The following is a 26,689-nucleotide window of genomic DNA, read 5'->3' as shown; positions in this document are numbered from 1 at the left end:
AAAACAAACCAAACAAATTCAGGAGTTCAGGCCAGGGACGTGAACCCAGGTCTGAGTAGGCAGTGGTGGGTTTCTACGTGGAGGACACCTTCCATGTCTTCATTTCTGCACCCCCTTCGTTCATTTGTAAACCCATTCTGTAGTTCTAATGACTTCCTGGGGGGAATCGCTGTGTTTATTGTCGGGAGAATGCGGAGGTGACAAAGACAAGCCCCCCTGCCCTTAAGCTACTTAAAATCTGGTGGGGGAATGAAGATGCGAATGTAACCAATGATGGAACACACTTTCGGTGTCAAGCATACACGTGGTGGTTTTGGAGTTGAAGGTGGCAGAACATTCTGGGTGGAGAAGGAAGAAGGCTTCTGGCTTTTCCCGCTTGCTCTCAAAACCAGCAACCCCGAGCCCCGCCTGCCTGGCTCGCCTTCTCTTCCGAACGCTGACCCCGGTGCTGCGATCCCCGGTGCAGCAGAAGGAAGCGCTCAAAGAATTGGCTTTCCTTGCCCAGCAAAGCCAAGACTAGTGTGTAAATTTACGTGGGATGCTTTTGCTTTTTCCCAGCAGGGTCACCTCTAAGACTAATCCTGGAAGTTTTGAACTTGGAGTCACTCTGCAGCCTATCTATTTTTCTAACCTCTCACTTAACAGATAGAAAAAGGTGTCTGTGGGGGTCTTGCGGCTTCCCGGGGTCCCGCAGCTCCTTAACTGCAGAGCCGGGAGTGGGAGTCGTATGCTGGGCTCCTAACTTCGTTTAGTCTTTCTTCACCCGTGCATTTTCCGGGCATGGTGATATTGTATGGTTCATCTTAGCTGGACCATTTTCTGGCTAAATTGAAATTTTCCAACTGTATTTTTGGGTCAGAATCCTTTAGCTTGTGTGTGAAATTCATCAAATGGAAAAAAAATCAAAATCGATAAAACCACTCCCTGATTTCCCATCCAAAGCTGCTCAGTATCGAGCGAGGGTCAGGGTGACAGTAATATAAAAAATTTGGCAAAAACCCACCGTAAATAATTGGAAAGGGGTTAACGGATGTGCTTACAGCCTCTGCGCTGTGCCCTGCAGATTTTTCTGCTTGTTCCCCATTCTTGGGGAAATTCACAGTCAGCACCCCCGCCTACCCCCACTCCCGGTCTGCTCTGGACTGATGCTGCATTTCTCCCAGGATCTTGGAGAGAGTTTTATTGTTGACTTGGGGCAAAAGGTTGTGGGGTGCTTGTTTCCTAAGAAACCTAAAAATGGGACATGGGGCTTAAACAAACACCGTCTGAGATGACGGACATTGTCTGTGTCCACACTAATACACCAGCCACCGGCCGCACGTGGCTGTTGGGCCCTGGAAATGGGGTGGGTGGGATCGGCGAACCGCATTTTCACTTCCATGGAATTTTTGTTTTCATTTTAGAGATTAATATTTAGTTTATGAAAGCAAAGGAAATCAATACCCTTATTCTCCTTATGCTTTTAATTCGGCTTACATACAGTGTTACTCTATTCGTGTAAGTCTAGTAAACTTTTACAGTCATGTATAAGGGAATTTTGCATAATGTTTGCTTCCATTGACAACTGTAGTAGATTAAACATGTTCAGACAATTAAACTGTATTTATAAATTTGACATGCAGGAATTTTTGAAGTGTTCTAATTGTTGACAGGCCTTCCCAACTACTTATATGGCACATAGAAATCTAAGAAATTAAACTTATAAATATGTTGAACCTTAAGCCACTTCCTAATGTTGTTCATAAATTGAATACAATTTTACCTTAAAATGTATGTCTAAATCAGTTATTCAATTACACATTCAAATTAGAATTAAAAAGGTGAACTCTTAAGTGGCCAAATTATATAAAACATTTAGAGAATATAGATTACCCCAAATGTACAGACTCTTTAGTTCAAATGTTAACATTACGGGTTTTAATTATCTTAAATATGTCTATTATTCATCCTAGATTTTCCCAGAATGTAAGGATGCCATCACACACAATTCTAAGCTTAAATTTCTTTGAAAACAGTTTTATTTATTTATTTTTAGAGAAAGGGGAATATATGTGAGTTGCCTCTGACATCCCCCCAACTGGGGACCAGGCCTGCAACCCAGCCATGTGCCCTGACTGGGAATTGAACTGACGATCTTTCGGTTCACAGGCCAGCACTCAGTCCACTGAGCTACACCAGCCAGGGCTTAAAATCTTTTTTTTTTTTTTTTTTAATCTTTATTTACTGATTTTAGAGTGAGAGAGAGGAAGGAAGATAGAGTGGAAGAGAAACATTGATTTGTTGTTCCACCTCTGTATGCATTCGTTGGTTGATTCTCATATGTGCCCTGACTGGAGATCAAACCTGCAACCTTGGCGTATGGGGAAAACACTCTAGTCGACTGAGCTACCCAGCCAGGGCTCTAAGCTTAAATTCTAATGAAGTGTTTTGGGGGTCCAATTCTCTGATTGCCTGAGATCACATAATGACCAGTAGGGATGTTTTCTGGATTCTTATCAGTCTTGCCCCGTAAGACGCTTGACCCTTGTTTACTCACTGTCGATGATTTATGTAATTGTAATTGATTGGAATGTGTCTGTACACAAGCCACATGTGCCAAGTCGGGGTTCTGCTGGGCAGTGCAGCTCCAGGAGGCACAGGCTTCCAAAGTCTAAGTGAGGTGTTGCCCAGATGAGACCTGCTTTCCGTGCTTAGGTGTTTTTTCATCTGATCTTCCTTGACTTCTGGGATTTTAGTTCTAGATTTCCTACAGGTTAGGCAGTGGATAAAAAGGCAATGCATTGCTTAGGGCAGACCCTCCCCGGAAGTTTTGGCTGCTACTTGGCTTTGTCTCTCAATCCCGCCAGCTGCCCTGGGACCACAGGCAGGGCCTCCCGGAAAGTCTGCCTGCCCCTGCCCCTGGCCACGCCTCCTCCCCAGCAGTGCCCACCCACAGGCTTAAAAAAATTTTTTTTCTACTCTGTGTCACTTACCAGGAGGTGTCAGGGTTGAAAATACAGGGGTGGGCAAAAGTAGGTTTACAGTTGTGAATGCATGGGACAGAGTTTATTCTTGTGTTATTACTTATTAATTATTGTATTATTTATTGGTACTGTAATACAACTGTAAACCTACTTTTGCCCACCCCTATATAGGTGCAAAGCTGTACAGGCTTCTGTTTCCCTCTATACCTTGGTCCCTGGTGAATTATTAAGGGGGGAGGTAAGGGAGGTGGACAGTGGGAAGTCATTTAGACTGACCTTTGCTCTGGTAAAGCCAGCCCAAGGCAAAAGTGTGTAATTATTTATTAATATTTTTGCAGGACTCACCTTGATCCAGTAAGGTGGGGGATGGTTATAGCCAGGACGCAGCTTAGTTTGCCTGTGGGGACTGCAGCTTCACCCCTCCCCCCCCCCCCTTTTTCTCTTCCTTTTCAGCAGCATGGGTCCTAACGCATCATTTTGCCCTCTCTGGGAGTTGCGGCCCCTCTGGACTCATTCATTTAACCAGGTCGCCTAATTGGCATTGTGGTAGATGAAGAAGCCGAAGGCGATGGTTTTGGATGTCTTACCTTTGTTAGGGCTACCTGGGGACCTTGTTTAAAACAAGTGAGAAGAGAAGCCCCCTGTCCCCAAGGGTCGTTGATGCCACAAAGGCGGGTTTGGGGGAAGCAGGGGCTCAGCACATGTATTCTTAACAAGCTCCCCTAGGGGTTTCTGCGCCCGCAAGCTCAACAGCTTCTAAATGTGGCATGGAAATAAGGTCAGGGACAGGCTTGGGGGCGACCTCAGCCCCTCCTTGTTATTCCCTGTGACCAGAGGCCAGTGACAGGGCACTCTGTGCCTCCATTTTTCTCATCTCCGAAATGGGAATGGAAGGGTTCTTGGCCCTTAATGTGTGCGACAAATGACATCAGTGATGCGTTAACCCAGAGCCGGGCACATAGTAACTGCTCAGTAAAACTAGCCATGATTATGACTGTATTATTGTGTCATGGTTTATTGGGAACAGCCTCCCTATTAACATACCTAAAGCTGTGGGCACAAGGCCGGCCAATCGCAACTAGCAAGAAATGTCAGTTTTGCCCTGGCTGGGTGGCTCTGTTGGTCGGAGCCTTGCCCCGTACTCCAAAAGGTTGCACGTTTGATTCTTGGTTAGGGCACATACCTAGGTTGTGGGTTTGGTGAGGGTGCGTATGGAGGCACCGATCAATGTTTCTCTCTCTCTTTCCCTGTTCTCTTCCTCTCTCTCTAAAAGCAATAGTGAAAAGTATTCTTGAGTGAGGATTAAAAAAAGAAAATATGCATTTTATTATTATAAATATATAATAATGCTACATAACATAAAATTGTTATATTTCAAGTTATGTATGATATCTACAAATTCTTACCTATATGTATGAGGATAGATGATATTATAGCATAATGTATTGTTATGGCATAAATATCAATGTTATAATAATCATTATGTGAGGAAGCTACCAGTGAGCCTGGCATCTAGCAAAAGCTCCAAACATTATGAACTCTTTTTTTCTTGTTTGTAATACTCAGTAGCGGTTGTAATGTAGAGGGGAAAGCCCCAAGCAGCACTGAGGGCTCCACCCAAAGCCGTGGGCCCCGGGTGGTTTGCGCCAGAGGGAGCCGGCCTGCGGTCCTGCCTTCCCCGCGTCCAGCCCCAGACAGGTGGGTCCTGTCTGCTTCTGCCAGAGGGATCCGGCTCAAACTGGGATGGGGCGGGGAGGGAGGAAGGGCTGTCTCCCAGGCCTCCAGCCCTCAGCAGGAGAGTTGCCCACGGATGCAAATAGGAAGGTTACTTGAGATGTTGGCGAGTCAAATAATTCTCTCCCCTGTCAGCTGGCCCCGCTGTGCGCTGGGGATGTTATGACAATGGTTGCTCTGGCAACCGTGGAAGGCGCGGGGCTGCTGGCTGTGGCCGAGGTGGCGATTTCCTTACCCTTCCTTGCCTACTGGCTCTGAGAGCCCCAGGGCCTCGGCTGCAGAGCCGGGGCCCGGTTCTTAACGTGCAGCGCCCGCTGGAAAAGGAGTTGGGTCTATGGGTAGAGGCCTGGCCCCCGACCCCCATGATGTTGCTTTATCAAACCATGAAAAATGTGTTGAGCACCTACTGTATGCAAGGCACTGCTCTGAACATGGAGGGGGGTGTGTGCGGGGTGGGGGCCGGTGGGAACAGGTAACCCCATGCTTTTTTGAGCTGACATTCTGATGGGGGGGGTGTGATGGTGGCGACGGGGGAGTGTAACCATGGAAACCAATAACAGGATAAATTGTAGGTACCAAAGAAAAAGAGCAGGGTGCCGTGATGGTGACATTGGGAACGGCCAGGAAGGGGTGGTGCGTGAAGGACAGGAAAGTGCCATTTTATGCCACAAGCTGGGGGTTGGGGGGCAGAGCGCGCTGGGCAGCAGGAGGAAGAGCAGAGGCCTGACCCGCGGGCTCCTGGCTTTGGCTCCGCCACTGGCCTGTGCCTGCTGGAGGGAAGGCAGCTGTGATGAGGTGCTTGCTGACAGGTGGTCCCGAGGGGGGCAGGAGGTCCGGGAGCCTGCCTCTACATCTGTGTGATGATAGGGTTGATCGTGCCATATTCCTGAGCCTCAGTTTCCTCCTGTGTAAAACGGACGGGAGATGAGACCCTCCCCTTGGCATCGCCATGGGGTTTACCTGCGAGAGGACTTGTGAAAGGTCACTGGGAGGCCCTCGGTTTGTACTGTGCTCCCTGCTTTCACGAACTCTGCTTTAGGGTTTTGTTTTTCTTTTTAAATGGCGCCCAAGCGGTGATGGCTTGGGGTCCCCCAAACCAGACCCCAGGGGCTTGCCCGCGGTCTCCAGGTTTATCTTGGTTTAGATTCCTAGTGAAAAGTTCCCAGTTTCACATTAAAGATTTCAGACATGATTATTTATAGTTCTGTCACATGTCTTGACTTTAAACTTTTTTTTTTTTGTTTATGCTGCTAAATTTACCATCCTGCTAATACCGAGTACAGTAATAAGGCACTGAGGATGCTCAGATCCAGGAGGGTCTGAAAATTTTTCCATCTGCCGGGAAGGTGCCAGGCTGCCCCCTGGTGTGGAGATGGAGAACTACATCCCTGCGTTCCTGCTCTCTGAGTCCTGGGTTCCTGGCGACCCCAGGCCCAGGCGACCTTAGTTTGCACCCAGGCAGCCCAGGGGCAGGCGCGGGGCTCAGGTTGGATGTTCTATTTACAGAAGCCCTGTTTTTTTTCACTTGACGATGGAATCTTTGGACTTTTTGCAGTTCAGCTCTGCATGGACTGAATTGAAGGTGACCTAAAAATAAATTAGGACACCTGGCAGAGTGAGGCACTACCAAGGTCCTTTTCTAATTGTGCTTCTCAGCCCCGAACCTCTGGACTGTTTGGACCCTCCGCTTCAGCAGACAGCTTGTGTGAAGAGGGCTTGGGACTGGGAACCAGACCCTCAGTTCAAATCCTGACCCCTGTGCCGCTTCCGTTCCATGGCCTTGAGCATGAGCCCTATGCCTCTGAGCCTCAGTTTCCCCATGTGTAGAATGTTAATAACACTCGAACATGCACTTCTGCATTGTCGTGATGTTTTTTAAAAGGCATCGTCTTTGGAACCATTCTGGAAAATAATTTGTTTAGTGCTGGAGGGGGGCTGAGCTCAATGCCCAAAGTTGCTGAGTGCGGAGGTCAGTCAGTGCCTCTCACGCCTTCTGTGGGGGAGAGTCAGCTTTTCCTTTCCTGGTACATTGCAGCCAATGCTTCTGCAAAATAGCGTAAAGATGATTTACTAGAAAAATGGATGACACCAGAAAACTCAAGCGAGATACAAGCCTTCCTTTGAAAATATTAGATTCAACAGACATAATTAGTTCGTCGATTAGCTAGCACAGTGTCTAAATGCCCTCCATGTCTGTCCCTAACCGGAAGGGGGCTGGCCCTCAGGGCATGGGTCTTCCCAGTGGCACTTGGAAGAGCTCTGCCTCAGGGCAGACGGGGTATGTAATTAATTTCGCATCCCTAGTTCTTTGTATTTAGGAAGCACCTATATAGAGATGTCAGTGAATAAATGAGAGCTTCTCTTAGGATAAACACAGAATTCCCATCATTGTCGCCCAGTTATCAAGGAACGTTTCTTCGCCTGAGGAGGCGGTTCTCTTAGGTTTGCCTGCTTGGTGCCCGCGCTGAACCCTGGCTGCCCTTCTGCTCTGGCTCCTGTCCTTTGGCCTCGTGATTCGTGTTTGCACATCTGTCTTGTCGGCCCCGCTGGGAGCTCCTTCAGGCCTAGACTGGTACCGGCTGCTCCCGGACACGGTCTCTGCCCCCAGAGCCGCTCAGTCGATGTCGCCGAGCACAGGAGCCCACAGAGAGGGCGCTGCACTCTGGCTTCCAGAGGGGGCTTCTGCCCCTAAGTTCATCTGAGAAACAAACAGCTTTTGTTACGTAATGCAGACAGTCGCTGCACGTTGCTCATGCTTGCCTGACCCTCAGAGCATTGGGGTGCTTGTGTTTTTAAGATCTCTGGGCTTTCCCCAGATTTCCTGTTCTAGGGATGGGCCTAGAAGGCTGTTTTTAAAAAAATATTTATTTTTAGAGAGGTGGGAGGGGAGGGAGAAAGAGGAGGAGAGAAGCATCAGTGTGTGGTTGCCTCTCACACACCTGGCCTGCATGCACCCTGGCTGGGAATTGAACCAGCAACCCTTTGACTTGCAGGTCAGCACTCAGTCCACTGAGCCACACCAGCTAGGGCTGGATTTTCTTAACAAACACTGCCAGGCAATTCTTATGGTCAGGAAATTTTGGAAAGAGGGGATAAATGTGTAACATCATCTAGTACCTTGGGAGAGCTGCTTCGTGAAGATTAAGTGAAATAATGCATATGAAGTACTTAGTAGAATACCTGGCATATACACTATATATTATTTATATATTATATATATTTAAAACATATTTAATAAAATGGTTGACTGTATGCTCCACATGTCTTTATTGATTTTCATGAGATTTGTAAATGATTATCATATAGGTAATTTAAGCATATAGAAAAATTTTAAGATATATATGCACAGAAATTATATAACTGTGTATTATGATATAATATATATTAAGTGTGTTATATATGTATATACTACACACATATAATATAATATATAATATTTGATATATGTATATACACACATACACACATACTCATTTCATATTCAGTACAACCTGTACTTGTCGTTTCGGCTGCTGTGTTTTCTCAGTTGACAGTAGATCATGACGTTCTTTGTGTGTCAATAAATACGAGTTTGTTAGACTTGGGTTTAAATACTGATTCATCTGCTTATCAATAGTTGCTCGATGACCTTAGGCAAGTTATATAACCTTTCTGGGCCTCGATTTTCTCATTTGTAAAATGGGGCAATGATTGGTCCTATGCAGCAGTGCCGCTATGCAGATTAATTAGATAATTCATAAAAGGTGCCTGTCACAGCCCTGGTTCAGAGGGAAGCCCTGTTAGCTGACAGCCACCAGCCTTGGGCGCCTGGTGGGGAAGGCTGCTGAACCCTGGGGTCCCCTTTCGGAACGTGCTACTCAGTCTCTGCAGTCCAGCCTCACGCGCTGGGCAGTTTCCTGGGTTTTGCGCAGCTCAGACTTGCTGTTCTCATTTCCTGAAAGGTGATTGTTGGGTCCCCTCACCTCAAGGGGAGACCTGGACCTGTGGCTGCCCTTCCCGCTTGTCTTCCCCACTCTGAGTTCTAAACCCGTGTCCTCTCCCCGTTGCCGGGCATCACAGTAGCCCTGTCTCAGCGTGGCCTTGGAAACCCCTCCCCGGCTCCCAAGCGTCCCTTCAACAACTAGTTGGAGAACAAGATTTGTGCGCACATGGGGAGGACTCAGCTGGTCTCCCGCACAGACGGGATCTCAGGGGGTGCCTCAGCGGGCCTGTGAGGAAAGGTGATGCATGCCCATTTTACAGATGAGAAAACGGAGGCTCAGAAGGCTGATGCGACTTGCCAAGGCCTCAGAAGACACTTACTCCTTCCACAATGCTGGGAAGGCGTCCAAGATGAGGGAGACCCTCTCTGCCCTTGAAGGGTCGATGCCCAACTCTTGGATCGCCAGTTCACTGGGAAGGACCCATGAACAACTCATAAATAAGTGCAGCAGCCTGGTAAAGAGGGGTTTTGGGGGTCACACCTGGGCTCCCCGACTTAAATAGATCTGTGGATCTGGGCAGGTGACCATGCCTCTTGATGTCTGTTTTTCTGGTCACAGAATGAGCTCAGATAACCAGCCTCGCACCTTGGTTCAAAAAATGAATGAACACAGGCAGGGCCTTTGTCCCGCAGCGCCAGGCACACTGCAGGCGTCTAGTTAGCGGTGGCTGCTACCGTGCTGTGATCCTCCACAGTACCTGTCGCAGCTGACAAGGACGCCCCCAGCAGACCTGCACGCGTCGTGGGCTTTTGACCCCGGCATCAAAGGGACCCCTCATGCAGATTACAAAGAAGAGGCAGGTCTGGGAACTAACAGGAAGGATCCCCGAGGCTTAGGACTGAGTGAAAAAAGTCAACTGCGGACAATGTGTACTGCATGATACAATTTCTGTGAAAAAACAACCCTGGACATAAAACCACACTGCAGCCGTTTCTACGTGTCTGTATGAAAGTGCTTAGGAAAGGTCTGGAATGATGTCCAGATCTCAGTAGGTTCCTTCATTGCCTCTGGGGAAAGAGGTCAGCATTAGTAGGAATGGTCAGAGGGAGCTTTGGCCTTAATTAAAATGCCTTTTTTTTTTTTACAAGGAAAGTATATACTTGTGTTTATTAAATAATTAAAGTAAATTAAAATTATCCTCTATGCACATTTGTGGCTTTGGAATCAGAGTTGGGTGTGAATTTTAGCTTTCTGCTTATTTGTTGTGTGATTGTGAGCAAGTGACTCAACTTCTCTGCGTCTAACGTTTCATCTGTAAAATGTAGATTGATAGCATCCCCTTAGTCTGGCCCCTGGGAATGTGAGGGTATATTGACATGATGTACGGAAGACCTTGAGCGTGGCCTTGAAAGTGTTCAGTGATGGTACTTGTTATTTTTTATCATTATGCTTATTTCACGTACTCATCTAAATATGGAAAGGGCTCCTTCTCTCTTTAAGATAGCCAGTGTCTGTTATAAACCAGTAATAATGCAAGAGAAACTGTGATACATTTTATAATAGAGTATGTACAGATAAAATGCCAAGGAAGAATTGATGAGGGCTTGCTGGAGAAGTCGTTTGAGATGACTTTGAAGAAAAATTCAGATTTCCCTGAGTTCATGGGATGGCACATCAGTTAGCTCTGGGTCCCAATAACGGAACATTATTTGCATGCAACATAAAAATTTATCGGTCATACGTCCGGAGTCAGCGGCAAACCAGCGGCTCTTCTGATCTTGGCTGGGCTCACTCGCAGCCCACAGGGAGGCCACGATTGGCAGCTGGCTGAGCTAGGATGGCTTTGTCTGGGATGTCTGGGAGAACTTGACTTTGTTCTGTGATGTCTCTCATCCTTCAGTTGAGTAGTTGACTAGCCTAGACACAGAGTCTTGGAGATGGCATACATCCAAGAGAGCAAGTAGAAACACACAAGGCCTCTTTCTATTGGCTGAGCCAAGTCACAAGGCCATCCCGATTGAATGGGGGTGGGCACAGACTCTGCCTCATTAGTGAGTTAACGTTGAGCTCCGAATAATCATCTATGAGTTTGAATTTTAGTTTATAAAACATTGGTTCCCAAACTCATAACTATCATACTTTCTGCCACATCGGTGTGTTTTCTTGAAGCCCACTCAATTTTTTAAACATACATGTATTTAAAAAATAAAACTCGGTACAACGATTGCACTAGAAAAGTAGTGTCACTTGCCATGAATGGAGGACAAGAAAATAAACACAATGGAAACCAAGATGTCATTAAATTGTGCTAAGTATTGTCACCTGCCCACAGCTGTGAGTCTTTGTCCTGCTCTCTGTTATAAAGAGAGATTAGCAAGTGGTAGCTGTTGAAGACCAGCATCGCTGACCAGAGGCTGTCTCCTTGCTGTATGGGCGGCTGGCTGGACAGGGTTCTGGACAGGGAAGCACATGCGCGTGCTGTGGTCCACGTTACTGCATGCCATGCCCAGGACCGCCTCACGCTCTTAGTGATGCCCACACGTGGGAACTGCCGCTCTCCAGGAGTGGGTGTTGGAGCCATGTCCTGGCTCCCTCACTCCTGCCTTTCAGCATCTGTTCTTTCCAGCTTTCCAAACTTCTGTGACATTCAGTGCTTTTTAAAGGTATGAGGGTGATGTCGCTGACTTTCTGTGGACGCGGATTCCTTGTGTCTTTGAGAAGATAGGGCACTGTGAGTATTGATTTAAAGAGACCAAATATTTTTTCTTTTGCCACATCTGACATCCAGCACAGGCATGTATACAGGTTTATAGTAATAAACACTAAAACCTTATCTATTCAGAAGAAGAGGCTAAAGGTTAAGGAAAACCAATGAGCAAAAAGGCCACAACTTACGGATGTTGCTAATGGAGTGAGCGTGTGTTCCTTTCAGTCAATTTCTGTAAATTGAGTGGGTTCAAACCTTATTAATTTTAAAATCAGGATTTAAGTAATGAATTATGAAGACAGTTTTTCAAATCCAACTAAAAGTGCATTTTCTAGCAGCGTAACTTTGTACCTTTTAAGCTGTGGAGAAATGGTACATTTGATCTTGAAAGAATGTTTATTATTGATTTTAAAACTGACTAATTTACACTTTTTAGAGACAGAATACTTTTCCTGATGCTGGTAGTCAGTGTCCTGGGGCCGCGCCCCTCCCGGCTAATGGCGGGAGATGTTTGCAGATTCATGTAACGCAGTGTCAGCGCTATTGCTGGGCCCCCCTGAGTGGTCCTTGGCAGGAACGATCTCTGTCGGCCCTCTCCACAGTCCTACCAAGTGGGGAGCACTTGGACCTTTATTTTCCGGGTGAGAAAGTGGAGGTTTAGAGCAGTTTTAAGATGTGATGCTGTGAAGTAGGGACTGGATCTCATACTAGCCCAAGGTTCTGGCTTCTCCCCAAGTCTGTGTCTTGTTACAACACTTTGGCCTGGAAACAGAATAGAATACAGAAACAGAGTAGAATAGTTACGATAGTTATGCAGAGGAATTCTCGTCCTTTGGCTCTGTGTTGTGCTCTTCTGTTTTTTCCCAATGACTAATGAGTCCTCGGCGCGAATCCCGTGCAGCGGAGGCAAGCCTTCCAGGTATATGCACTGCGAGTCAAAAAGGCCTCATTTTAGGCTCTGAGAACCCATTTTGCTTTTAATTGCTGGGCTTTCTTTTCCACGTTGTGAGGAAAGTCGTAATCCCGAGAAGATCTCTTTTGTCCTGAAATTTTCTAGCATAGGTATAAAGAGTGATAACTCTTGGATATAGGTTTCATATCTACATTTTCTTAAGAAATTCAGGACTGGCTTTGATGCTCTGTGCCAGACATATCAGGAAGAAGGTGACCTTTTGGTCAGTCACATTCTTTTTTGAATTCCCAGAGCCTGACACAGTACCTGACTTACTGGTGGAGAGTTGGCACTTAGTAAATATATTTTTTAAATTAAAAAAATTTTCAACTACAGTGGACATACAGTATTTGTAAATATTTTTTGAGTGAATGAGTGAACCAAAGGTCAGATAGCCTGCCCTCGCTTTGCATATGCCTAACCTTTGGTTCAGTTAAGTCTTACAAGAAAAAAAGATTCTAAATATTGGCAAAGCAAAGGAATATGTGCTTATTATAAAAATCAGAACAGTATAGGTGCACAGTATAAAGTGAATGCCCCTTTTCATACCGATTTTTACTGTTCTAGTTCATTTTATTTTTTCAGATTTTTTTCTGCATGTTTATAGGCATATCAGTGACACACATATAGTTTTTAAAATATAGATGCAATCATATCAGACAGGGTCTTGGCAGATTGCTTTTTCACTGAAGAGGAAAATCATGGAGATTTTTCCCATATTTATTTTTTCTGTTAAGGTACCTTTTTAAAAATTGTTTTCAAGTTTTTAAATCACACACAGTGCTGCAGTAAGTGACCCGCCTTTCACCCCCTGCACACACGCGCGTTTGCGTTCTGTAAGGAAGTCCCCTAGACGTGAGGTTAATCCAAGTGCGTGAGCGTGAAAATGTCCGTGCCTTCGATGGTGTTCTCAAGGGTTCCGCACATTCTCAGTGTGAGAAAAATATTGCCAAACATATTCAAACATTTTTTTCCATTAATCATCAGGTAATATATCTATACACTGTTTTTCTAATATTTTCCTATAGAGAAGCAAACAGGAAAAAAAACAGATCCCTCAGAATTTTACTGTAAGAGATAAGTACTGTTAAAATTTTCTTATATATCCTCCAAGGGCTTTTCCTATGCATTTATACACATACAGCTTACAAAATGTTTATGCATTATTCATACATTATGAATATTTTACATATATTATGCATTATTTTTAATGGTATGTCATCGTATGAATGCAATGTAATTTATTTGCATCATCCCCTATTATTGAAGAATTGGGTTGTTTCCAATCTTTCATGGCTATTCTCAGCTTGGAGCAAAGCTTCGTGAACATCCTAAATTGTTTCTTTAGTCTGAACACTCAGAACAGCACTGTTTGTTAGAAATATAATGACAGCAACAGATGTGAGCCACATAAGTAATTTAAAATTTTCTGGTAGCCACAGAGACAGATGAAATTAGTTTTTATATTGTATTTTACTTAACCCAGTTGATCCAAAATATTATCACTTAAACATGTAATCAGTGTAAATATATTGACGAGATGGTTTACATGACTTTTTCTTTGAAATCCGGTGGTGTATTTTAAAATGGCAGCTCCTCTCAATTCAGAGGCTAAAATTTCAAAGTTAAAGGAAAACACAGTTGCCCCGAACAGTAGAATTGTGTCTGTAGGATGAGTCCCGGGAGTGGACTCGCTGGCCCCGGGACACAGGCCGGGCCGTGGATGCAGCCAGGTCCTCCCACTCCCGAAGTGGCACCGATGCGTGCCCCCCCTTCCTTTAGGATACGGAGTTGGGTGGGGCTCGGGTGGGCAGGACCGGGCGGACACCTTTGCCTCTCTCCCTTGCGTCACTGCATCTGAGACGTGTCCTCATCTGTGTCTTTGCAGAGCAAGCTGGTGAAGTACTTCAGTCGGCAGTTGTCCTGCAAAAAGAAGGTGGCCCTGCAGGAGCGCAATGCCGAGCTGGATGGCTTCCCCCAGCTCCGGCACTGGTTCCGAATCGTCGACGTGCGCAAGGAAGTGCTGGAGGTGACCGGCCGCGGCCCTGCCCTCTGCCCCTTAGCGACCAGCCGCCAGTCCCTCGTGTAGCGGGGTGTTGGCTGTGCCAGGCACATAGTAGGCCCCCAATACGTATTGGATGAAGCCATTAGAAAGCCTCTCTGCGTAGGTTGTTAAGATCCTCCCATTTCAGCTCTGCCACTCATGAACTCAGCCATGCTGGCCAAATCACTGTGCCCCAGACCGGCTCTGGCCAGCAGAGCTTTCTGCTGCGGTGGAAACATTTTGTGTGTGTGCTGAGTGATGCAGCAGCCGCCAGCCACGTGCGGCTCTTAATCACCCAAACTGTGGTTAGTGCGTGTGACTGGGGAACTGAACGTTTCAATTGTATTTAGTGTTACCTCAGGTGGCCAGGGGCCACCCTATTGGACACCGCAGTCTTAGGGTGTCAGTTTTCCCATCTGTTGCATGGGGTGATGACCACCTATCTCTTCTTCCTAAGTAGCTGGCAGGTAAAATGCAATGATCCCTATGAAATGCTCAGCTTGTCCTCTGGCACCTAATGGCACTCGGCAGATGTCAGCTTTAGTATTGTTGCTCCTGTTGTTGAAAACTTTGAAAGCAGCTGGCAAACAAACCAGAACACGCGCTGTCTTGTGTCTGCCCTCAAGAAGGGGAACCCACCCTACACTCTCTAGGGTAGTGGGATTCATCACCTTCTTGGCTCCCAGTGGCCGGGCTGAGCCCTTCCTAGAAAAACCGGCTCACGTTGAATCTTTGGGGCCAGGTGCTAAGGGCTTTGCACAGAGGTGCGCCTGCCATGCCCACTGGGCAGAGCAGGAAACTGAGGCTCGGGATGAAGGGGCTTGTCCCGCTGGTTAAGTGGGAGGGGCTGGCAGGAGATGGTAAGCACTGCCTTTTCCCCATTTCCTGTTGCCAGGGCTTCCTGGCTGGGGGTGAAAAGGGGGTGTCCCCCACCTGCCAGGCCATGTACCGTTTCTCAAGGCGCGCCCTGGTCCCCCTTGAAGGGGCCCGGAAGATCCTCTTCCACCTTTTTTCTTCTTCCGTCCTTGTCTGGGCGTGATCTTGGCCGCCAGGCCTGACAACCCTGAGTGGGCCCACGCCCCCAACTCCCCTACCCACCGCCCCGTCTCGCACCTGCACTCCAGACAGGGGCCATCCTGTGCTCCTTTATTTTGTTCCCAGGATGGCAGCTTTGTGTCAATAGCCTGAATATGAAAGGTCCCATATAAGTACAGACAGTTCGTTTTATTTCCATGGCATGGCGTGCTTTCCAGAAGCTTTTGGGACCATTTATTTATCAAGTGGGATGAGTAAGACAGAGACAAATTAGACCAAGGGTTGAAAACTGGTGGCCTCAGGCTGTGCCTTTGTGACGCACAGACTTTTTTTTTTGTTTGGCTGATACGGTGTGCAAAATTTTTTTGGCGCTAACATTTAAACATTGAAAGAGTTTGCATAAACCCCCAGATCTCTGGCTTCTCTTGAAAAATTGGAATTGCTTGCTACACTGAACTGAATTCTGCTGCCCATTTGGGTCCCGCAGGCTCTCAAGTTTCACAGCTTTGCTCACTTATATTTACCTCACCTGCCGGTATCCAAGCTCTGATTCTTACTCTAGTCAATGAGAATCATGAGCCCAAGGCCCACCGGGCAGAGAGGGTGAGGACAGGCTGGGGTACTGGCTCTCTGCCTGCAGCTCACATGTGTGTCCACTAGAGGTCCCCTTTCTCTTGAGGAGCTACAAATATGGCGACAGCTCTGAAGCCAGACTGCCTGGGTTCAAACTTGGACGATGTGTGTCCTTGGGCCAGTGGCCTAACCTCTCTGAATTTTAGTGTCCAAGTTACAGATGAGTGTTAATGATGAAAGTACCTACTTTACATGGTCTTTCTTTTTAAAAGAAAAATCCATGAAAAATACTTAAAACAGTGCTACATCTGTTTCAATTATTATCATTATCATTATCAGTATTTTATACAACAGAAGTGGACCTGCTCTTTTGGCCCAGGTTTGTTAAGGCCTTCTCCATTTTTGGGGTCGTTTCTTCTGTGACTTTTATTGTGTGACCCTAAACTTCAGCATAAATAGAATATTTTGGGGGTAAATTATAAGGTTAAAATGCACAAGTGAATCCTGTAGCAAAGAGGAGAATTCTTTTATGTTGGGAACCATCCTTTCTAAATATGATTCATTTTGTACTTTCAGATACTGTTCCATCACCCTATTACCTCTAAGGTGTTCCTATTTGAGACACCCGCTAAGCCACTTGATTATTGTTCTCTCTCTGTCCCCTGCCCTGGCAAGTTGTAAAGGCATCAGTGGGGCTTCATGGCTTTTGCCCTGCATCTTTTTTCTTCTTTGAACAGAATGCAGTTTTCCTTTCCCTGGTTGCAGAAATGACAGATTTTGTTGTGATACAAAGATTTGGCCACAAGAGGGCACTAGTGTTCCATGAGTTCCCCTAGAATCTCTGTCCTTAGTTATCTGAAACTCTTGTTTTAATAATGATGATGATAATAATAATAATAACAACAACAAATGTAAAAACACTGGATACCATTAGGTGTTATAAGAAGTCTTTTTTTGGTAGATGTAGAAATATAGAAGTTTGACATATTTCAAGGTGTATCCATATTATGATGTCTAGGGACACACTGTTTTGGGGAAGGGGGGTGGTTACTGGTGGCAGCGAAGGGCACCTGCCCATGACATTTAGCAGAGGGCAGAGGACTGCTGTCAGGAAACTTGGGCTGTCCAGTTTGCTCTGCCCTGAGTTCATCCTGAATTTGGGACGAGTCACTGAAGTACGAGCTGAGCAGGAGGCATGGAAGGCTTTCCAAAGATAAATAAATTGGAACTTTGCTCATAAGGAATTTAGAAGCTGCATGGGAAGACAGATAATTAGCTCCCACCATTTATGGAGTGTCATGTACTAAGCTTACATGCTTCCCTGCCCAGTACGTGTGCTTAAGATTCCCATTTTTACAGGTGAGTAAAGCGAGGCTCATACAGGTTAAATTATTTTCTCCAGGTCATCTAGCTAATGAGTGGCATAACTGAGATCAAATTAAAGCCTGTCTGACCCCTAAATCAGAGACCCAGCTATTATGCCAACTAGCCATCCACACGGTGCCGGGTGTTCCGCTAGGTGCCACTAGAGGGCAGCGTGGAGGCTCAGATGGCGGGCGTTCCTCCGCTCTAGGCGCTGGACCTCTATTTACCCTCCTTCTTAAACTCCCTAGGAAATCACCCCGGGCCAGCTGAGTCTGGAGGACCTCTTGGAGATGACGGACGAGCAGGTGTGTGAGACCGTGGAGAAATACGGAGCCAACCAGCAGGAATGTGCCCGTCTGAATGCCTCTCTCTCCTGCCTCCGGAACGTGCACATGGCAGGTGAGCAGGCGCCGGGGCATGGATGCCTGCCCGGGTCCCCGGGGTTCCTGTGCCCGCAGCTGCTGGCCAGGACGAGGCAGCCTCGACTCTGGGTGGTGACTGCCGCTCGCGGGCAGAGGAGAGAGGGGCCTGGGGCTCGGAGGCCAGAAGTGGCCAGGGCAGCTTCTGGGAACTCTGTCCCCCAGGGAGGCCTTCAGAGGTTGTAGGACATTTGGTTCTGGACAGTTAGGGTCCAGATATGGAAATACGGAGGGTGTGCAGGAGGCCAGAACTGTTCTACCTTAGACATTCTGAAGTGCCTTTGTGTTTTCTGTCAACATCTACTTGTTTTTTTTACATAAACAATATGAATTCATTACAAAATAATTAAAAAAAAAACAGATGAACAAACATAAGTACCCTGAGCTCTGCCATCTAGGGACCTCCTGTTGTGATTTCGGTATAATTTTTGGTGTACTTCTTGCAGACCAATAGGGATGTATATGCTACCTTTGAATTGTTCAGACTCCCATCTGCCTTTCTTTAGCAGGACATCAAATATCATCCTCTCGAGGCCTCCTGCTTCTCTCTAGGTTTATAATTTTCCCACAAGTTCCCGGGCCTTTTCAGTGTTAAGAGATTAGCTCTGCAAACATCAGCCAAAGAAAAATGTTAATTGCTCTACCTGCGTGGTGGTTTCAGTTTCCGCCACAAGGTGTCACTGTTGTACAGAGTCTGGCACCATAGGGCAGCTTCTTATCCACAGATGCCCTCGCTGGATTCAACAGGCAGCAATATTTATTGAGTGACTGCTTTGTGCCAGGCTTGCTGAGGATCTATCAGTGAACAAAACAGAACATATTTGAAACAGGTCATTGGCTGAGGTCCCCCATGCGTGCTTTTTTATATTCTTCGTTGCTAGCAGGCCTTGACCAGAGCAATAATCAGCCCCAAAGAGACCGTGAATTGGAGGCTGTCCTGGCTTTGAAGGATGTTTGGTAGCATCCCTGGTCTGTACCCACTAGACACCAGCAACAGCCCCTCCCATTCATGACAAAGAGAAATGTCTCTGGATATTTTCAAACGTCCTGGGTGGTGGGCGGGCTGGCGTGGCAGAATCACCCTTGACTGACAGCCGTAAAGGTCGGGTTATTCCTTGCTCTAGTGCCATCCTGTTGACACGCCAAACACTTGCATGGCTAAGAGGGGCCTCTCAGTCCTGCGGTGCTGACAGACCTGCTTCAAGGTGACTCCTGCCCACCGCCGGCGAGAAGCAGGTGGCAGTCAGTCATCTCTCCTGTAAGAATGGGCCGTATCACAATGTTACAGCTTACACATCTTTGTCAGGAAATGCATTTCCTCCTCATTTTTGAGGCCTGAATACTGCCACCATGTATTCAACAGTCTCCTATTTTTAGACACTTAGCCCGTCTCCGTATTTTTCTTACTATAAGCAGTGCCGCAATGAACGGCGAGGAGTGTTTTTATCTATGGCACATCCAGGGCGACTCCTTTAGTGAGGACTCATAGGAGCGTGGTTCCCGCAGCACTGAGTGTACATGTTGTAAGACTTATGGTGAACGCTGCCCTGTGTGCTTTCCAAAAAGTTTGTACCAGTGTCTGTCCCCACCCCCCGCCCCTGGCCGCCCACAATGCAGGAGAGCGGGCATCTGAGGTTGGGCCCTTCATTGCTTTTCAGAGGTCATGCCGCCGCCTCTGAGCCGGGCTCCCGAGTTCGGCAGAGCCCTTGTAAGCGGGGCTGGACTCCGGCTCTGCGCGAGCGGCGTTGATGTCGGCCCTCTGTGGCCCAGCAGCCAGACACCCTTGTGATATCCTGGCTGGTGCGACCTTGACAGAGCCTCTAATCTGGTGTTTTTCAAGCTTGTTTGAGCAGGACACACAGTAGCAAAAATGATTTATATTGCAACCTCATGCACACGCCCATCACAAACACACATACCTGATGTGTACAGATATACACGCAAGCTGAAATGAGCTTCATGAAACAGTACGAGTTCTCGCTATGCACAACATTTTACATTCTTTTTTATTTTCTATCACTTACCAAACGCTGGTAATGACCTGCCACTTTGGTTTCACACCTCACTTAATTGGGTTGAAAAACACTGATCTCACGGATCCTCTTGCTTCTACCAGCTCTTCCCAGGCACTGGGGCTCGTGTGTGTGACGTGCTGCCGCCGAGGCCAGCCTCACAGCCACCGGGTGCCTGGCCGCAGTGCCAAGTGCAGCCTGGTGCCCCGTTCCTGCAGCCCATGGCACCGCGCTCCGCTCAGCTCCCAGCTTCCGCAGTGCCATCCCTCGCCTCTGTGGGTCTCAGGGCCACCTTTCACATTTCAGTTTCAGCCTGTGTGGGGGTGCCGTTTATTTTTAATGGACGCCTCTCTCCTGGTGTGCGCTGCAGCAGGGCTCACGCCTGTTTCTGCTCACCACTTTATTTCCAGCCAGGCATTCACAGCTCAATATCAGGCACACGGTAGAGACTCAGTCCCTATGTCTGAGTCAGACACATTCCTTCTCACGTGACCCAGAAAAACTCACCAGCAGCTCCATGTACGTGGACTTTCCCACGGATTGCAAAGCATCTTGGAGTTTGGTGTCTGATTGGAACCCTACCGTTCACATTTCCCCATGAAGCCCTCAGTGTTGTATAAATCTACTAGTTCCTTAGGGTTTCCTAGATCAGGCATCTGGGAATTCACGTGTTGGTATTCAGCCCACTGCCTAGAATTCCCTTCCCCTTTGCCCTTCCCATGAATCCTGCTTATTCTCAGGCCCCTGACTGAAGGCCTCTGCACGCGAATGAATTAATGAGTGCTTGTGTCTCTGACTGGCCATGCCTTAGACTGATGTCAGTTTTATGTCTTACTCCCTCATCTGCTTGTGACTTCCCTCAGGACAGGGGCACTAGGCTGCTATTCACTCCTCTGTTCGCAGCAGCAGACTGTGTTGAAGGAAGTGCAGGGAAGCCACGCGGTGTGCTTGCTAATGATCTCCACCAGAGGGAAGCAGAGAGCTGTTCTCCATCTATCTTTGCCTTAAATTCTCTTCTTCCCTCAAAGATTATCGTTGGTTCTCTGAAACTTCTAACTACCTTGGTAGCTGGATGGTTTCATCATTTCCCACCCTTCACCCTGATCAAAAGTGTTATCCCAAACTAGGGAAAAAAGTAGTTTTTGACTCGTGCTTCTTACCGTAGTTTTTCATCTCGGTCTCCCCAGTTGTCAGCTGGGTTCTTCGATGGTGATGAAATTACCTGTTCTAAATTCTGGTGTGTCGCGGGGACTCACTTCCACCCTGCGGGCCGTTGGGAGGCTTATATGAGATGACGCAGGCAAAGCCCAGGGCCCAGCCTGGATTAGCCGCGTGCTAACTTCTGTTGTTGCCATTATTCTCCTTAACGCATGAGCACCGTATCTGCTCCCCCTACAGCCACCGCTGCCATCATCAGCATCGGCACCTTCATCATCACCATCGTCATCGTCATCGCCATCGCCATCACTAGCATCGCCACGGTCCTCTAGTCTTTCTCTGCCCCCGTCTTACTTTCCTCCACCTTCTTTCTATCCTCTTATTTTTCGGTCTCCGAAGGGCCCGTGCGTTTCAGCTTTGCTAATTCTGCTGTTTGTCTCTGATTTCCCTTCTCTCTGAGCCGCTGTCTCTCTGAACGTTCCTGCTTCTTCAGAGCCTATTGTCCCCTCTGTCTGGTTTGATTTCTCTAGGGGTGGCTCACCTTTCTGTGGCCAAAAAATGGAAGCGGAACCCCAAGCAGTTTTTCCAGTGGCCACAGCCCCATCGCTGCACCCGCCACGGTCCCTGCAGAGCTGAGGACCTGGGTGAAATTGACTTGGCCGCTGTAGAGCATGTTCCTTTGATTATTTTCAAGTAACATGTGCGCATGTGCCTCTTCACTTTCCCAAGGAAAAACCCAGGTTCCAGGCAATGGAAGACCTTGCTTTTTTTCTTCCCTCACATAATGATCCAGCTGTCACTATGCATCTGGTACTGGGCTGGGTTCCGGGGCTTGGGGACTTCCTTGTGGCTTCAGGGTAGAGCTGGGGCCGAAAGAAGGAGGAGGGGGGTTCTTCTAATGATGAGGGGGTGGCAGGAGGGAGCCTGTGCCCGAGAGACCAGTGTGGATGGCCTCCTGGGAATGCTGGGAAAGCGGTGGGAACTGGGGTCGGGTAGGTGGGCAGGACTGGCCTCCACGGAGGACCATGGCATGGGGCTTGCCTTGTAGGGCTTTGAGCAGAAGACACTTGGGTCACTTGTCCACTTTTCAAACAAACCCCAGCTGCAGAGTAGACAGATGGCTAGAGTGAGATGCTGGTAAATCTAAGAGGCTCAGAGGGCCAGGCGGGAACCGAGAGAGAAGGCCTGCTCCTGCCGACCGGCAGGTGCCCCGGTGCCCCAGCAGCCCTCCAGGGGCTTGCGTTGTTGGGCCCCCTCCGGCTCCTCCTCCTGAGGATCCAGGAAGAAGTGACAGCCAGGAGAAAAACAGGATGTGACGTGGCCCTGAAATTGGACAGTCAGCCTCAGATGCCCCCTCCCGTCCTCCCAGTTTGGGCTTCGAATGGAGCCCACCGGAACCGCCTTCCCTTGCCTACAACAAAGGGGAGGAGGCGTCTTGATTGCCCTATTGTTCCATCTCCTTCTCACTTTGGGAGGCTGGGCGCAGCACAGGAGCCACCTGTCCCCAAGCCCGCAGTATCGGTGACCCTTTGTCTCCCTTCATTGTATGTCCCCAGCCATCTCATTTTGTGGGTTCTCAGGAATCCCTTATGCAGATGTAGGACTGTGTTAGCATTGTCACGTGCCCACACGCACCCACACGCACCCACACACGGCTCATTCACTCACTAGAAATACGGATCGAGCCTCCTCTGCTTCCGTCCCTGTGTGGGGCTGGGGACGTGGTGGTGACTCGGGCTGACCAGCCACAGATGAAATGACGCAGGCCACCGTCACCAGGGGCTGCGCGCCGGAATCTTTGTCCAGCTGGCTCGGTCCGTGAGTGGCACAGTCAGGAAGCGCGTGAGTTCCGAGCCTGGCGTGGGCGTCCCGGCGGGACCACTGGGCTGTAGTGACCTTTCTCTGCCCCTGCCCATCAGCGTCTCAGTCCCTGAAACAGGTGTAAAGACACTAAACCATGTCGTGCAGTCCCATGGGGTACGTGAGATGACATGCGCGTTCCACCTCTATCTGGGGCTGCCTCCCCCGTTTGAGCAGGTCCTGGCTTTGGTTCTTTTGCTTGGAGGGAATGGGCAGTCAGACGACCCGAACGAACGGGCCAGGCCACAGGCTTCTCTCCCTGCTCTCTGTCCTGCCGCCCGCCTGCTCCCGGACGCCAGAGCCGCCAGGAGCGGAGTGGCCGTGAGGCCCCAGAGCTGGTGAAACCGGTTTTGTGCTGGGTGTGGGCAGCTGATGGCTTTGCCAAGGCATCAGTCAAAACCCTGAATTTGACAGAGTAATTGCCCCCTGGATGGGGGGTGGGGTGGGCAATGCTATCCATGGAGTATTTTGAAGGAGAAAAAAGGTTTCGATCAATCACAGGCTTCCTTTGACATATCTGAAAGGTTGGAAAAGTCCCCATAGTCTTTTATAAAATCACGGGACTGTATGTGTGCCCCCAAAGGAAGCAAGGTTCTAGACTAAAGGGCTTCTGCAGGTTTACAGCGTGGTCCTTCCTCTGCAGACCCGGGGGCGATGGGCCGGGAGAGCTGTGCTTGAGAACCACGGTCGCTGTCAGTGCCCCTGGACGTCAGGCTCCCCAGCTCCCGGGCCCCAGGTGGGAGGTTTTCTTGGGAGTCTCCAGGGATAGCACATCAAGGGCTCTCTCCAAGTTTCTCAGCCTCGGCACTGTGGCTTTTGGGGCCCGGTGATTCCTGTGTAGGGGGCTGTCCCGTGCATTGGAGGGGTTCAGCAGCATCTCTGGCGGCTGCCCACCGGATGTCAGTAGCGTCCCGCCCCCGCCCCGAGCCGTGAAGCCAGAACGCCTCCGGACATCCAGCGTCCGACTGAGACGGGCTCCGACGTGCCCCAGATGCTGCTGGCGATAATCATGTCCATGGTCATGACAACTGAAGTAATTCTGAGGCCAGATGAAAACCAGGAAATTTTGTGAAGACCGAGGCTCTGTGGAAGCACAGAAAACCGTAATTGAGTTGGACTTTGGCTTATCAGGCCCAGAGCATGATTTTCCCAGGGGTCCTTAGTCAAATTTACAGGAACCAGATGAAAGCTAGGAGCCTGGCGGGGACACCCGCCCCCAAACGCACACGCACACGCACTCACACGGGCTCACGCTCACACGCCTCATTTCTCCCGCTCCTTCTAGGACTTTGTGAACACTTCAGTTTTGCAGATAAACAGCCCCTGATCACTCTTTTCCCCCAGGAAACGCTTCGTGAACAGCGGTAGTGGTGGAGAGAGCGCAGGCTGGAGGCTGGGCGCATGGGCCCTGCCCTGTCCTGACTCCCGCGGCAGGAGCCAGGCGCGCCACGTGGCCCAGCTGAGCCTGGGCTCCTGGTCCGTAAAATGCCTGGGGACGGGAAGAATGGCCCTTAAACCTTTCCCCTGTGATTCCGTGTCTCAGGTTTGGCTTTCAATGCCGAGTGAGTGAGCTTGACCCACCATTCACACCCCCACGCTCGTTGACGGCTGAACAGCTCCCACTTGGCTTCCAGTTGTTGTTATTATTGCCTTCAGAAACCCAGTGATACCCTTTTCTGGATTCTTTGAGCACAGCGCAGCAGTTCTGTCTTTGTGCTCAATGGCCCTTTTGCGGGCAACACGTGTTCTTGGGCCGGCTCTTTCTTGCGACCCGTCCCAGCGTGGATGTACGGTAGGGAGGGCCCATACACAGTGTTAGTGTGACATCTTCTCCATTGTTGCTCTTCACAGACCAGGGAGCAAGGTGGCTGGGAGGACCTGGGGGCAGGTGGGTGGCCCAGCGCAGCCGAGTGAGTTCAGGAGGCACTTTCTAGAGGAAGGAATAGCTACGCTGAGTTTCAGGGGTGACAAGCCGTTTGGGCTTCTTTGCTTTCTTCTTAGGTAGATTATTTTGTTTTATTGCCCACAAGAGGCCAAATCTCAAAACTGCTTGGGGTGGGTTTCTTTTTCTTTCAGATCATCAGAGCTTAAAACAACTAAAAAAAATTTGACTTCCTCTCCTTTTTTTGCAATAACTTTTTGGACCATTTTGTGTTGTCAAAGCTGCCTGCAGCCTTTCAGTGTCAAAGTCAGTAATGTACACATTCTGGGGAAAGTGGACTTTAAAAGGAGGCTTTGTTTTTTTTTTTTTTGTTTTTTGTTTTGTTTTTTTTAAGGAAGGATACGGTCCATAGAGAAATGCCAGAGCCTTGCCCAAGTACACCCCCTTTCCTTTGAGACTTGTACTCCTGAATTCCTCATGACCCCTGACCATGGGCTCTCTTTGGCAAGGCCTTCAGCTTCTTGGTGGCGCTGAGTCTATGACAAGACACTAGGGTTTCAGCAGCGGGGTGGGAGGGTCACGACCTCAGGGCCTGGGCCAGAAAAGGTTGCGATGGAGAAGACCGGAGGCCCTTTTGTGGACGGGTGTGGTGTTCAGTGGATTTGCCCAAACATGCATGGTGCCAATGACTGTGGGAAAAGCAGATTTAAAACGCCCCCACCCTGTGTCTCTGCACAGATGTTCATTGTTACCTACTGTGTGCAAGGCATCGCTCCGTGTTTAAGATGCTGTAGACATACTGTGTGCCAGGACTGTCCACGGGTGGCCTCCTTTATCTTTATAGCAACGTTGTGAGGTCCAGGCTGCCCCATCCCTTGTAAGCAAGGAAGAGGTGGGGATCAGAGAGGCAGGTGAATTTGGCCACGGCTGCACAGCGTAGGCAAGTCACGAAGCTAGCATTGTCCACATAGTCACTGCTTTGTACCCTGCCTGAAGGAGAGAATGGAAGGGAGCAGCATCATTGAGAACCCAGAAGTGCTTTCCAGAAGTCGCTCAGCTAAGCTCACAGAGCCAGGCTCAGCGAGGTCTGCCGAAAGCCCATGGGCTTTGTGAGTTTAGGCAGAAATTTTGAGGAACGTGAACCCGCTGGGTGGCAGCCCATGTCGGCCTCGCCTGGGTAATGCTGGGGGATGGTTTGGTGCCTTTGGAGTGGGTCAGGCCAGAGTCACTGAGCAGGCAGCACCCGGGCTGGGCCTGGAAGAACGGGCGGGTGAGAGGGAGGGAGAGGCGAGGTGACACCAGGAGAGGGTGGAGACGCCAGGAGGGCCTGCAGGGGTGTCCTGCGCTGTGGTTCCTGGCAGCTGCTGGCCTGCCCTCCCTGGACCCCTTCAACAGGAACACCATCTGTAGCAGGACCTGCTTCATCCTTAGAAGGCCGGGCTGAGGATGCAGAGAGGGATGCGTGTAAAGTTTGCAGCAAACAGCGCGTGCTTAATCAGTGGCAGTTGCCACTCTCGCTGTTTTCGGCCTAGTCGCCTGGCTCAGGCAGAGGCGTCCCAGGGGCAGGGAAGAGTGGCAGCTGCCTGGGAAAGGTTCTTTCAATGAAACGTCAGGTGAAGGGGACCCCAGTGGCTGTGCGGTGATGGGGGGGTCCGGCTGTCTGCTTGATCTCGACATTTTCCTTTCCTGGCGACTGAGTTAAATTGTCAGCCAGCTTTGAGGTCTGAAGGGCTTTGTTCCTTAGCACCAACCACAGGGGCGGTCCCAGATGTGTGCCCAGAGTTCAGGGCGGGCCCCACCGAGAGGGAGAGGCCAAGGAGGGACGCGTGGGGGGCTCTTCCACAGAACAGGCATCGTTCCACTGAGTACCGGCTCTGCCGTCACACGGTCCTGGTTTCACATTCTGGGCTCCTGCAACTTACCTGCTTGTGACCTTGGGAAGCTGCTGGCTTCTCTGGTCTCAGTTTCCCCATCTGCACAGTGGGGGTGAGGCTGGCCTTTGCGTTGAGGCCATGGAGATGAAAGGGCTGGAGGAGGCCAGGGGAGCCTGCAGAGGACCCCC

The 26,689-nt window shown here is 49.0% G+C and overlaps 1 protein-coding gene across 1 annotated transcript in view; it reads left to right on the top strand.

Moving 5' to 3' along the window:
- Positions 1-26,689, top strand: part of KSR2 (kinase suppressor of ras 2) — a 269,609-nt gene that overhangs the window by 47,952 nt on the left and 194,968 nt on the right. Inside the window, exons 2-3 of the mRNA XM_054594298.1 lie at positions 14,168-14,308; positions 17,545-17,695. Of these exons, the coding sequence (XP_054450273.1) occupies positions 14,168-14,308; positions 17,545-17,695 (292 nt within the window). The remainder of the gene's footprint in view (positions 1-14,167; positions 14,309-17,544; positions 17,696-26,689) is intronic.

Source organism: Pteronotus mesoamericanus, unplaced genomic scaffold (assembly GCF_021234165.1).
Source record: "Pteronotus mesoamericanus isolate MK-2021 breed Mesoamerican mustached bat unplaced genomic scaffold, CSHL_Meso_final scaffold_507, whole genome shotgun sequence".
Classification (NCBI taxonomy): Eukaryota; Metazoa; Chordata; class Mammalia; order Chiroptera; family Mormoopidae; genus Pteronotus; species Pteronotus mesoamericanus.
This window is presented reverse-complemented; position numbering and strand designations above follow the sequence as displayed.